The sequence below is a fragment of the Myotis daubentonii genome, chromosome 19, assembly GCF_963259705.1.
Source record: "Myotis daubentonii chromosome 19, mMyoDau2.1, whole genome shotgun sequence".
In the NCBI taxonomy this organism is placed as follows: Eukaryota; Metazoa; Chordata; class Mammalia; order Chiroptera; family Vespertilionidae; genus Myotis; species Myotis daubentonii.
This window is the reverse complement of record NC_081858.1, coordinates 29,395,112-29,407,339: the sequence shown is the minus strand read 5'-3', so window position 1 is coordinate 29,407,339 and position 12,228 is coordinate 29,395,112. Positions and strand designations below refer to the sequence as shown.

The following is a 12,228-nucleotide window of genomic DNA, read 5'->3' as shown; positions in this document are numbered from 1 at the left end:
CCCTGGCTCCCTCCCCGCCCCCACCAGCAGCTCAGCCTGCCCACCTGGTGCCCACTTCCTCAAACTCTCTGGTCCTGCTCTTGTGGCTGAAGCACTCATGACCCTGATAGGACGAGGCTTGCCCTCCTCCAGGGCCGGACCCCGCCCCCCACGCCAACACCTGGCTTCACCCCCCTTCAGTCTCCACCTCTCTCCTCCCTCCCATCTCCCCTTCCCCACTCCTTGAAATACCCTCCATGCCCGGCCAGCCTGGCTCAATGGTTGAGCATCAACCTAGGAACCAGGAGATCACGGTTTGATTCCCGGTCAGGGCACATGCTTGGGTTGCAGGCTCCATCCCCGGTGGGGTGCGTGTGGGATTCTTTCTCTCATCGTTGATGTTTCTCTCCTTCTCCCTTCCTCTCTGAAATCAATAACAATATATTTTCTTAAAAACTACCCTCCGGGCAACCCCACCACACCCCTAACGGCACCCACCACTCTCTCTGTGACCTATCTGGTGATGGGTCCACTTCCCAAAGTAGACCTGGAGCTTCGAAGTGACAAGAGGGTCACAGCCTGTTCCCCTGCACAGCCTGGCACAGTGCCTGGCACACAGCCAATAACAAATAAGTCAGTAGATGTTTATTATGAACACACTGTGCAGTAATAAACAAGAGAACAATGTTCCAAGAGCACAAGCACGCCGTCTACCCAGAGCTTGGCCCCGGCCCCACCCTATCAACTGCCGAGCAGGCCACTGGGGATCCTGGTGGGGAGGGGCCACACGATTCACAGGGGCAGGCTTGGCTTCTCAGGCTGGTCCTGCGTTGGAAATGGGGCAGAACCAGGGAGGCTTCGGTCACTGGCCAGTGCTGGCCTTCCGGCCATTGATGTGGTTGGCTCCCGGGGATTTGTGTGGGCCGGAGGTCTCCTGTCCAGGGGACCGGACATTGCCCCCGGTCTCTTGGGCGGATGATGAAAGGCCCTCTCGGGTGGAAGGCGGGGGCAGGACAGAGGAAGGAGGGTTGAGAGGTGGCCCAGGGATTCAGCCACAGCTCGGCCCTGGGTGACTCCACCGTCCGAGCTGGCTGGTCCCTCTTCTCTGCAGCCGAGCAGGTGGACGAGACAAAAGGTAGGGCTGCTGTGGCTGGGGCAAGTGTGAGCTCCTGGGGCAGTTCTTCTGCCGGGGATAGCCGAGCTCACGCCTCCACCGCACGGTCTGTTTCTCTGTGCAAGAATGCCAGCACTGAGTGCCGAGCCAGGGGTGCACCTCAGCAGCGACATGAGGCTGAGACAGCCCCCCTGTGCCCCGATGGGAGGGGTTCATGCTCAAAAAGTGGTAGCAGTGTGCCCTGACCGGTGTTGCTCAGTGGTTGGAGTGTCAGCCCACATGCCGAAGGGTCTCAGGTTCGATTCCCAGTCAAGGGCATGAACCTGGGTTATAGGTTCCATCCCCATCGATCCCTGACCCTGTCGGGGCATGTGTGGGAGGCAACCAATCCATATGTCTCTCTCACATCTCTCTCTCTCTCTCTCTCTCTCTCTCCTCCTCTCTTCCTCCCTTCCACTCTCTCTATAAAAAACAACAACACACCAGCCCAGCTGGTGTGGCTCAGTGGTTGCACGTCGACCTATGAACCAGGAGGTCACGTTTCGATTCCAGTCTGGGCCCAGGCCCGGGTTGTGGGCTCGATCCCCAGTAGGGGGCGTGCAGGAGGCAGCCGATCAATGATTCTCTCTCTTTATGTTTCTACCCCTCTCCCAGCTTTAACATTTAAAAAAATATTAAAAAATTTTTAATCAATGGAAAAAATCCTCCGGTGAGGATTAACAAAACAAACAAACAAACAAACAAAACAAAACGGTGGTCGCTGTGGTTCAGAGATCTGTACTGTCCAAGTCTGCGTCTTAGCTGTCACTTGGCAGGTTGGGAGGCTGTGGCTCACACCTGACGTCGATGTTGGGCAGTAAAAGCTGGAAAGCGGTCTGACCTGAGAGATTTGGGAACAAACAGAAAAGAGGCTCCATTCATGGAAGAATGTTTCCAAACAACCAGGGGCTGTGCCTGGGTGGGCCCCGGGAGAGGTACTTGTGACGTCTTTTTTATTGTGGGAAACATTTACCATCTTAACCACTTCCCAAAAAATGTATGTCTTTATTGCTTTCAGAGAGGAAGGGAGAGGGAGGGAGAGAGAGAAACATCAATGATGAGAGAGTCATGGATCGGCTGCCTCCTGCACGCCCCACACTGGGGATGGAGCCCACAACCTGGGCCTGTGCCCTGAGCCTGGAATCAAACCGTGACCTCCTGGTTCATAGGTCAACGCTCAACCACTGAGCCACACCGGCCGGGCAACAACAGGCTCTTGTTTAAACCAGTGGTTCCCAAACTTATTTGGCCTACCGCCCCCTTTCCAGAAAAAATATTACTCAGCGCCCCCTGGAAATTAATTTTTTAAAAATTTTAATAGCAATTAAACAGAAAGATATATGTATTAATGTTTCTACCTTTTTCGTAAAATATAGTAAAGAAAGGTGTAAATTAGAAACATTGAAGTTTGAAATTATGAAACTATTTATTGAACTCAGAACAGAAAGGGAATACAAAAAAAGTTAAAACAAATGCGCCTGTGGCCATCGCCGCCCCCCGGATCGCTGCAGCGCCCACCAGCGGGCGGCAGCGCCCACTTTGGGAATCACGGGTTTAAATGAACCAAGGGCCCGGTGGTCCCTGGGGAAAGGGCTGTTAAAAACCTATTTCCATTTGGCAATAAAAAGAAACTTGCAACAATGGAGGGACTCTCCATGCACACGGTTGCTCAGTGACGGGAGCCCATCCGAAAAGGCCACGACCTGCGGTTCTGACTCCAGGCAGAGCGATGGGGACGGAAGAAAGACCCGTGTTTGCCGGGACGGACAGCGGAGACAGGGGACGTTCAGGGCAGTGAGGCTAGTCTGTGTGACACTGAAATGATGACCGCGTCCTATGTTTGTCCAGACCCACAGAATGTACAACACAGAGGGACCCCAATGTCCACTATGGGCTTGGGGTGATAACAACGGGTCGATATCAGTCGGTCGGTTGTAACAAACAGACCATACCAACGTCAGATGTTAACAGCAAGGGAAACTGAGGCAGAAGGCCAGCAGAAGGAACCTCTCTGGACTTTGTGCACAATTTTTCTGTAAACCTAAAGCTGCTCTAGAAAAATAATGTCTATTAATTAAAAAGAAAACATTTTGTAAGAGAACGATGGGGAGGAGGAGGGGGAGGAAGTGGGTGCCTGCACAGGGTGCCTGGGGGACGCTCCTCAGACACGACATTGACAGGCGGCCACCCGATGGCGCTCGCCGGGTGCCTGCCGCTGCCGCTGCTGCTGCTCTGGGCGCGGCCTGTGTCCTCGGTGACGGTAGAGACGGATCACCTGGTTCTGTCCCATAAGGTAAGTCCACGACCCCGAGTCCCTGCACAGGCGAGGGCTCCACCCTCGGCCTGCTCTCGGGCTCTCGGGGGCCCCTGGCCTTTTTCCAGAGGGTGCCCGGCCCCGAGTGCCCTGTGCCTGCTCCCTTGATGCCACACGACCCCACGACCCTCTGGAAGGTCAGTTCCTCCTCAGTCCTCCTGCTTCTCACCCCAAAGCTGGCAGCTGGTCTGGGAGCCGCGGTCCCGGCTTTAACTCTTAGCCAGTAGATTTCTTTTTCTTTTTCTTTTTTAAAAATATTTTTATTGATTTCAGAGAAAGGAAGCAAGAGGGAGAGAAAGATAGAAACATCAACGATGAGAGAGAGTCATGGATCGGCTGCCCCCTGCACGCCCCCCACTGGGGGTCGAGCCCACAGCCCCGGCCTGTGCCCCGATGGGAATGGAACCGTGACCTCCTGGTTCCTAGGTTGGCGCTCACCACTGAGCCACCCCGGTGGGAGGCTTCTTTCTCCTGCCCTGCGGCTCGGCCACTCACGAGCTTTCCCGGCTCCGTGCCTCAGTTTACCCTCTGTCCACTGGGCTCAGGATAGACACAGACAACGGTTGCCCCCTTCTCCCCGTGTCTGTCCGCGGCCCCAGGCCAACCCCCCTCCCTGCTCTGTGAATGTTCCAGAAACCCCGCCAGGTTCGATAAGTCCGAAGGCCGGTGGGACCCAGGCGGACCCGGGCGGGACCAAGGGAAGCGGAGAACAGGGGGGCTCTTTTGGGGTCTGCAACGCCCTGGGCCCCGCAGGGGATCGGGGACACCTGTGAAGAAAACCTGGAATGCCAGACCGATTGCTGCGTCACCAACAGCCTGAACCCCCAGAAGTTCTGCACGTCCCAGACCATCTTCCTGCAGTGCCTGTCCTGGCGGAAGGTGCGAGGGCTCGGTGGGAGGGTGGGGAGGGAGGCACCGCCTCTTGGGGGGTCTCGGTGGCCCGAAAGCCTGGCCGTTCGTCCTGCAGCCCAACGGCTACTCGTGCACCGACAATAAGGAGTGCAAGAGCAACTGCTGCGTCACCAACAACTACAACCCCTCCAAGTTCTGCACGCCCCGCACCATCTTCTCCCAGTGCCTGCAGTGGCTCAAGGTGAGGGCGGGGCGGGGCGGGGCCGGGCTCACCTGCCCGCTTTCTCCGAGGGCGGAGGTCCAGGGGCCTCTGTCTCGCAGCCCAACCACGACCACTGCCTGCACCACAAGGAGTGCCGCAGCCTGTGCTGCATCCGCCTGACCGAGGCCAGCTCCCCGCGCTGCGTGCCCCGCAACGGGCTCCTGGCGCACTGCCTGCCCCCGGTGAGTGCCAGTGGGTGGGCGGGGCATCGGGCAGCCAGTGGGTGGGCGGGGCATCGGGCAGCCAGTGGGTGGGCGGGGCATCGGGCAGCCAGTGGGTGGGCGGGGCGTCATGCAGCCAGTGGGTGGGCGGGGCATCGGGCAGCCAGTGGGTGGGCGGGGCATCGGGCAGCCAGTGGGTGGGCGGGGCGTCATGCAGCCAGTGGGTGGGCGGGGGCTGGACGGGGTGTTGGAAGGAGGTGGTCCTGGCCGGGGGAAGGTTCCAGGTCCATCCGGGGCCCAGTGGGACCAGTGCTGAGGCGTCCGGTGAAGGACGGGGCCTGGGACCGGGAGCACCTGGGGGCAGTGGACAGGGCCTGCCACCACCCTGGGCTGGAGGCTGAGCGGACCCTCCCCAGGAGCCTGCCACTGGCAGAACCTCACGTGGGGGCGGGAGGAGGTGAGGGGGGATGCGGACGGGCACAGGGGCCGAGATGGGCTGTGGGGATGAGACAGCACTGATGTGACATGTGCTGCTGGAAGGATCCACACATCTGCCTGATTATCAAGGGGTGGCTGACCCCTGTGTTCCGCACCCACATCCCGATGTGGTATCACCAGCGCCCAGGCCCCACGTGTCCACAGAAATGTGCCCAATTGTGGCCGAATGAGCCATATGGTCCAAACGGTGCCCTTGTCCCAGATGAGCCGAGCCCCTTGGCAAAGGGGGCGTGACGTCGGTGCAGGACACTGTGCTCTGACTGCCGCTGTGTCCTGCAGTGACGCGCACCGGATCTGTGTGGTGGCCCGGACTGGCCGACTGCCCCTCAGCAGGAGCCCCCCGCCACGCGACCGCCTTCTGGGGCCTGCAGCTCAATGACTCCACCAATAAACCACTGATGCAGCCCAAGTGGGTGTTGTCATGTCCGTGTTCTTCCGACAATAAAGGCCAAAAAGAGCCGTAGAAAATGTGGAGACGATGACAAAGCAGGGTCTGGTCAGGTCTGGTGCGACAGTGACCCCCAAGCAGCCGAAGTTGTGTGAACCAGAGACCAGCTGTGACCTGGCGGAGAAAGGCCACACGTCCCACATACACCCCCCCTCCCCTCGGCGTTCCATAAGAGACGCTTAAGTGCCTGTCTTTGCAAGTAAAAATAATCAGTTGAACCAGGGCTGGTGTGATTCAGTGGTTGAGCATCAACCTATGAATCAGGAGGTCACAGTTCAATTCCAGGTCAGGGCACATGCCCAGGTTGGGGGGTTCGATCCCCAGTGTAGGGCGTGCAGGAGGCAGCCGATACATGATTCTCTCTCATCATTGATGTTTCTCTCTCTCCCTCTCCCCCCTATATAATCAATGAAGATATATTTAAAAATAAGTCCGTTATCCCAAACTGAAAAGACTCTGTAAACAACGCTGACGGTACAGGAAACACAGGAAATCAGCTCCCACACACCTGAAGGTTGTGAGTCCCGTCCCTGGTCCGGGTGCTCACGGGAGGCAGCACATTAACCCCTCACGTGCAAAGGAAGAATGACGATACCCGCTTGGCCCGGCGCAATTCCAAGGTCGGCCACCAGGTGGCGACGTGGGCTTGGCGGGTCCGAGACCTCAGGTGCCCCCAGGTCCTCTCGGAGGGACATTGCAACACTGAGACCAAAAGACCCTCCCACGCCAGGTGCTGGCCGGTCGGAGGGACAACGCTGGACAGGCGTTGGCTGATGCCGTCGGAGAAGATAGACAGAAGTCGATGTTTTATGATCGATGTAGAGTCTTCGCTTCTAAAACCCGACTTGTCCACAGAGGGGTCCCAGAGGCCAGCGCTGGCAGCCGGTGCCAGAGCTGGGGTGCTGTCCCCAACCCCCCGCCCCCTGCCCACCCGGGCCCTGGCATAGCTGAAGGGTCACCGTGCCCACAGGCGGGGCTGATGGCCCGTGAGTCACACGGCCCTGGAGGGACATGTGTAAAGTGTGTGTGACTCGGAATTTAATGACGTCACGTATGTTAACAGACTGTTTACATTTGTTCCACTTGTTCTGTACAAACCGAAGAGTCTTCTTACACTTCTGCATAATAAGGCAAAAATCCAGGTGTGTACATTAATTATTGTTTTAATATAACATCTGTAACTTCGGTTCCAAGTACCAAGGGAGGGCCAGGGCAGAGCCTGAGAGGGGGCCTCACAGTGTGTTGGACAAAATGACCGTGTTTTTCTCCATAAATAAGACGAAAAAAACAAAAAACACCAAAACCCACGAACGCTGGGGCTCTGGAAGAGGATCTGAGGCTGTTAAACCGCAAATCGGAACTAAAAGTTAAAAAGCAAAACTTTTTTTCTTTTTAAATGTCTAAAGAGCACAAAATTGAAAAAAATACAAATCTATTATAAACGCTTCTCACCTGTGGGGAAAAAAATGTACAAACTTGAATTTTCTTCCAAGAGCCTGATCTGGGCTCAGAAAACAGGAGATCGCCCCGGAAGGCGCAGTGGGAACCCCGAACCCCAGGCGGCGGGGGCAAGGGCACCGCCGGGCGGAGGGCCTGTGCTTAGTTCCCGGACCTGCAGGTGGAGGGGCGGTGGGCGGGCGGGGTCCGCTCCAGGCGGCACCCGCAGCTACCGCGCCTCCACCTCCGGCGGGTTTCTCGACGGAGAGAAGTCGGGCGCCTCGCTGGGAGCCCCGAGAGGCGTAGTCCTGCTCCTGGGGGGCCCAGGGGATGTGGGGGCCCCGCCCGCGGCCACTAGCGGGGGCGGCGCGCCGAGGGCAGCGGTGGCCGGCGGGGTCCGCGCCAGGAGTCCGTTGTGCAGCGCGGGCCCGAGGCGCGGGTAGTGCAGGGTGCCCAGGTGCGGGGAGGCGCCCAGGTGCGCGGGGGCGGGCAGGTGCGGGGAGGCACCCAGGTGCGCGGCCCGCAGGCGCTCGGGGCTGTAGTCGTGGGGCTCGCGGTCGCGGTAGAGGCGCTCGGGGGGCTCGAGGGCGGCGGGGCCCGGGGCGGGGCCAGCGGGCGGGGCGCGGCGGGGCAGCTCCAGGCCGCGGTAGGTGTCGCGCGGCGGCTCCCACGCGAAGCCCAGGCGCACGCGGTGCAGGCCCGGGGGCTCGGGGGTCACGCCGTCCTCCCCGCGCTCCTCCTTGACCTTCACGTCGCCCTCGGGCGGCTTCCCGGGGCACAGGAGGCCGGCCGGGCGCAGGCGGTCGCTGGGGGCCACCTTGCCGCAGGGGGACTGCGGGCGCGCGGCCGCGGGGAGCTCCCTGGCCGGGGAGCGGCTCTCCTTTACCCGAGGATCGGCCGGACCCCGAAGCAGGAGGTCCCTGGAGTGACAGACACCCCCTCAGTGGCAGGGCAGACAGACTTCTCCCCCAAAGCAGGCTGCCTGCCACCACCCCCACCTCGGCCCAGCGCCTGCCCCCCCCCCCGGACCCAGTGGTGAGAAGCCCCATACAAGGTTCTGGGGAAGGTAGGGAGGGGGCCTGGGCGGAGGGGCCTGCGGGAGCCCCTCTCTCCCGTCCACGTGGCCAGCCCGCAACCCCTGCAGGACCCCGGGGTTCCTCTGCTGCTCCTCAGGTTCCCCCCAGACCAGGCCCTGGTGGCTCAGCCCCTGGGTGAGGTGGCAGCTCCCCGGTCCCCCCAGAGCCAGGGCTGCCCTGCCCCGTGGACCCCGGCTCCCCCAGAGGCCCCCACCCTGCTGCCCCCTCCTCTGGAAAGACGCCCCCACGGCTCCTGCCAGATCCCATGAGGGGTCCTCCCTGCTCTGAGGGTCCAGCTTCAGCCCCTGGGGGAGGGAGGTCTCCAGGGGCCCACTCACCGCTCCCGAGCCTCCCGGCCCTTGTCCGACTCTCGGTCGTGGTTGGTCAGGGCTGAGACCCGCTCTGTGTCCACAGGCTTGGGCCAGGGGGGCGGCGTGGGGAAGGACGGGGGTGCCCGGTGCAGCCGGCTCCAGGCCTCCTGGGGGCTGGGCAGGCCGTGCAGTGCGGAGCCCTCCTTGGGGGCAAAGAGGCTGCTGCCTGCAGCTGGGGGTTGGGGGGACATGAGGCCAGGGGACTGCCCCCCACGCAGGGCTGCCGGACCCCAGCTGTGTCGCCAGGGGTTAAGGACAGTGAGGGGGGGCAGCCCAGACCCCGTGGGGAAGCCCACAGAGGGGGAGGGGAAGACACGCGTGTGGGCAGGTCACTCACTCAGTGCGTGGCTGCCCAGGCCTCCGAAGGCGGCGCTGCCCAGGCTCCCCAGGCCCCCAAAAGTGCTTGGTCTGCTGAAAGGGTCTGCGGGGCAGTGGGCGGGGCTCAGGGGCCTGGTGGCTCCTGCCCGGCGCCCTCCCCTGTGGCCCCGGGACCCGGCAGGGGCCGGCTGTGCAGTGGGAGAGGCCCTGGTTCTAGGGTCACCTCCCACCCCCGAGGGTTCCCAAGGCCACCCCATCACGCTGACTTGGGCGCACCTACCTGCCAGGTGACCTGTGGGCAGGAAGCTGCCGGGATGGGCTGAGGGGCCGAAATGGCTGGTGGCGGGATGGGCAGCACCTGGGGGCAGGTTGGAGCTGGCAGCACCTGTCGGCTCGTTCCCGGGCGGGGCTCCCGGTTTCTCTAGGAACTCCCACCCCCCTCGAAGGGGCCCGGCAGGAGGACCCCAGGGGCACAGGAGGGGGTGCTCCCGGGACAGAGGCAGCGCCCGTGATGGAGACCCTGACAGAAGCTAACGGACGACCCTGGCCACCCAGCGGGTTTGGCCGTGGCCCCGGCCGCCCCTGAGCCGAACCTCGAGGCCACCGGGCGGGGTGCATGCCCTTCACTCTAGGGGCTTCTGTGAAGACGGTGATGGGGGTCCCCCCGCTCCATCTTTGGGCCCCCACCATGGAACAGCGGTGTCCCATCCCCCGGGCCCTCGGCTACAGTTACACGTGCTTCTGAGTGACTCACAAGCCAAAGAAATCCACCCAGAAGCAAGAACCAGCCCGCCCAGTGCTGATGGGAACGGTGTCGGGTGGGGGTGCGGCTGGGGAGGGGGGAGGGAGGCAGCGCCGGGAAAGGAGGCCCCTGAGGAAGGGTCGTGGGGGACTCAGGAGGAGACAGCACGCCTGACCCCGGCCCAGGGCAATGCCCGACCAGCAGGGGGCACCCGGAGGGCCCGGCTGGGGGAAGCGGCTGAAGAGCAGGACCCGCCGGGGGCAGGCAGCTCAGGCTCCAAGCGCAGAGGCCACGCTGGGCCCACGGAACACGGCCTGGGGGTGCCAGCAAACAGGCTGCAGCCACCACGGGCCGGGCCCCTGGTCTGCAGGATCAGACACCAGGGAGGCCGCTGCTAGGCTGGGTCTGGAGGCCAGCAGAGTGTTGCCAAGTGGCCGACCTGGTGACCCCTGCACCCCAGCCCCAGCCAGGTGACCGGGCTGGCCTCACAGACCCACTCACGTGTAAGGGGACAGCAGGCGGCAGTGAGGGGAAGGAGAACAGGGAAGGGAGGGAACTTGGAGGTGCCATCGAGGCAGCGGGGGGTGGGGGGGGAGGAGCTGTGGCCGTGGCCTGTGCTCACACGCGCCCGTGGGGGCTCTGGGGCCGGAGGCCTCCCCTTTCTCTCAGAGGAAGGGCTGCTGTGCAAACCCTGTGCCTGAGCTGAGCCCCCCTCGAGCCTGCAGTGTGGTCTGTGCCCCCCAAAGCCTGGTCGCTGGGTCCCGGAGGCGCACCCACAGGTGGTGCCCGTTTGGTGCTGGGAGAACAGGCTCATCCGCTGCCGCCTCGCCCGGCCCACCCGCAGGCCTGCCCTTGGTGAAGTCGGCTGTCGCTTCACTGTGACGTCTCAGCCGCGGGGGGAACACGGGGTCCCGGGGCAGTTTCTACCTCCAATGAGAAGCCAAAACCCTCCCTGGGAGGGAGGCGTGCTGGGGAGGGCGTCAGAGACAAGCCCCGGAGGGAGGGGGGCGGGCGCAGGTCCCTCTGGGGCGCGACGGCTGGGGGAGCAACAGGTGCCCCCCGGCACCAGCCCCAGGCAGCCTTACCTGAGCTGGAGAAGAGGGGCTGGGCCCGGTCATGTGGGTAGTGGACTCCGGGGAGCAGGCCCGGGGCGGGGGGCCTGCTGAGCACATCCAGCTTGGTGCCCACCTCCAGCTTGTGGGGGTCCAGCTGCATCTGCGGGGACAGAGGTGTCCAGGGCGCTGCCCCGCCCCGCCCCGCTCAGGGAACCTTGCTCGGCGCCCCCCAGGGCAGGGAGCTGCGCCCGAGCTGGGCGCCCACAGAAGCCTCCCCTGCATTTCAGTCTCCGTCTCCTCTGTTTGTTGCTGAAGCTCAGGTGCCCGCCAGGGAGAAGATGGGGCACAGGGTCGAAGGCTGCGGGGGGGGGGGGGGGGGGGGACTGGGACCAGCACAGGTGTGTGACCACCCCACCCACAGCGTCTGCTCCTTCCAACCCCCAGGCCTGGGTCACCTGGGTGACATGGTGGCCCCACCTACACGGTCCTGTCTCCTCCCAGCTCCGCCCAGCCCCAGGCGAGTGAGGCCGCAAACCCAAGGTCGAGGGTCACAGGGTCGAAGGTCGGCAGTCAGCTCACCTTCAGCCTCTGCTGGTGGCGGTAGGTCTGCCACGCGATCTGCACGTGCACCGCGCACCATTTCCCCGGCTTCTGCGGAGGCGGTGAGCGCTCAGTGGGCCTCCTCACCCCATCACCCCGGGTCCTGGGGTCACAGGGCACCCGGGGCCTCCCAACAGGTACCCAGATCCCCCGGCTGGGGGCCCGCCCCTCGCCCAGGAGACGGCCCACACCTGCCCCCGCTCACCCTGACTGCTGTCCGGTACGGCTCGGACACCTGTGGCGACAGAGGAGCAAGCATCAGGGGGGGCCCGGCCGCAGCCCAGCCCGGGGGAGGGTGGGGAGCTGCCCAGGGAGGGAGGGACCGCTGGGCGGCTGCCACCTACCCCGGGGCCCTTCGGCAGCAGGGTGTGGACAGCGCTGGTCCGGCCCGTTACCTCGATTGGGTTTGAAGTCTGAGGGGAGAGGACAGGATGAGAGGCTGTGGAGGCCGGACAGCACCCACTCCTGAGCCGCCCTGCGCGCCGCCCCCTGGGGGCTCTTGATAGTGAGGTGCCAGGGCTGGGCCACAGGGAAGGGGAGCAGAGGGAGCCCAGTCCCTGGTCAGGCCTCAGGTGCCTCCTGCCCCCATGACCGCACCCTGCACTGCTCCCCCAACCCTGAGCACTGCTGCTAAGCTGCTGCCCAGACTGGGGCCCCACTGAGGGTTCGGGGTTCTGCCTTGAGGCTGAGTCCCCAGGGGAGGTGTGTGTGTCCGGTGCCCTCCACACGCTGTCACCCCTACCCCTGGGGACACCCCGGGCCTCCCCGCCTCCCAGGAACAGCCAGTACCTTGGGCTGAAAAGCGCCCTGCAGGGACCCGAAGGGGCCTGGGTGTGGGAGCAGGGAGGGCAGTCCCGGGATGGCGGGCGGGAAGGACGGGAAAAACTGCAAGAGAGGAAGTGGGGCGTCCAGGCTCCAGCTGAGCACCTAGGTCCTGGGGGGACGTTGGCCCCGCCCTCTGG

General features: G+C 63.1%; 2 protein-coding genes across 14 annotated transcripts in view; one reads left to right on the top strand and one right to left on the bottom strand.

The window, feature by feature from the left end:
* The first annotated feature begins 3,317 nt into the window (after positions 1-3,317).
* LRCOL1 (leucine rich colipase like 1) lies at positions 3,318-5,762 on the top strand. The gene is made up of 5 exons (XM_059677145.1): positions 3,318-3,425; positions 4,200-4,325; positions 4,414-4,539; positions 4,620-4,742; positions 5,667-5,762. Exons 1-5 carry the CDS (start codon positions 3,324-3,326, stop codon positions 5,760-5,762), a joined length of 573 nt encoding a protein of 190 aa, XP_059533128.1. The 5' UTR covers positions 3,318-3,323.
* Positions 5,763-6,814: 1,052 nt separating this feature from the next.
* The window catches only part of FBRSL1 (fibrosin like 1), a 32,982-nt gene continuing 27,568 nt past the window's right edge, over positions 6,815-12,228 (bottom strand). For 11 of the 13 annotated variants that reach the window (XM_059676465.1, XM_059676456.1, XM_059676463.1 and 8 more), the window contains 9 exons: positions 12,056-12,151; positions 11,611-11,679; positions 11,472-11,501; positions 11,246-11,317; positions 10,697-10,826; positions 9,150-9,227; positions 8,889-8,972; positions 8,519-8,723; positions 6,815-8,024 (listed from right to left, as the gene is read on the bottom strand). In XM_059676465.1, coding sequence (XP_059532448.1) covers positions 7,334-8,024; positions 8,519-8,723; positions 8,889-8,972; positions 9,150-9,227; positions 10,697-10,826; positions 11,246-11,317; positions 11,472-11,501; positions 11,611-11,679; positions 12,056-12,151 — 1,455 coding nt within the window. In that variant the 3' untranslated portion in view covers positions 6,815-7,333. The remainder of the gene's footprint in view (positions 8,025-8,518; positions 8,724-8,888; positions 8,973-9,149; positions 9,228-10,696; positions 10,827-11,245; positions 11,318-11,471; positions 11,502-11,610; positions 11,680-12,055; positions 12,152-12,228) is intronic. The other 2 variants (XM_059676458.1, XM_059676464.1) reach the window with 2 other exon arrangements.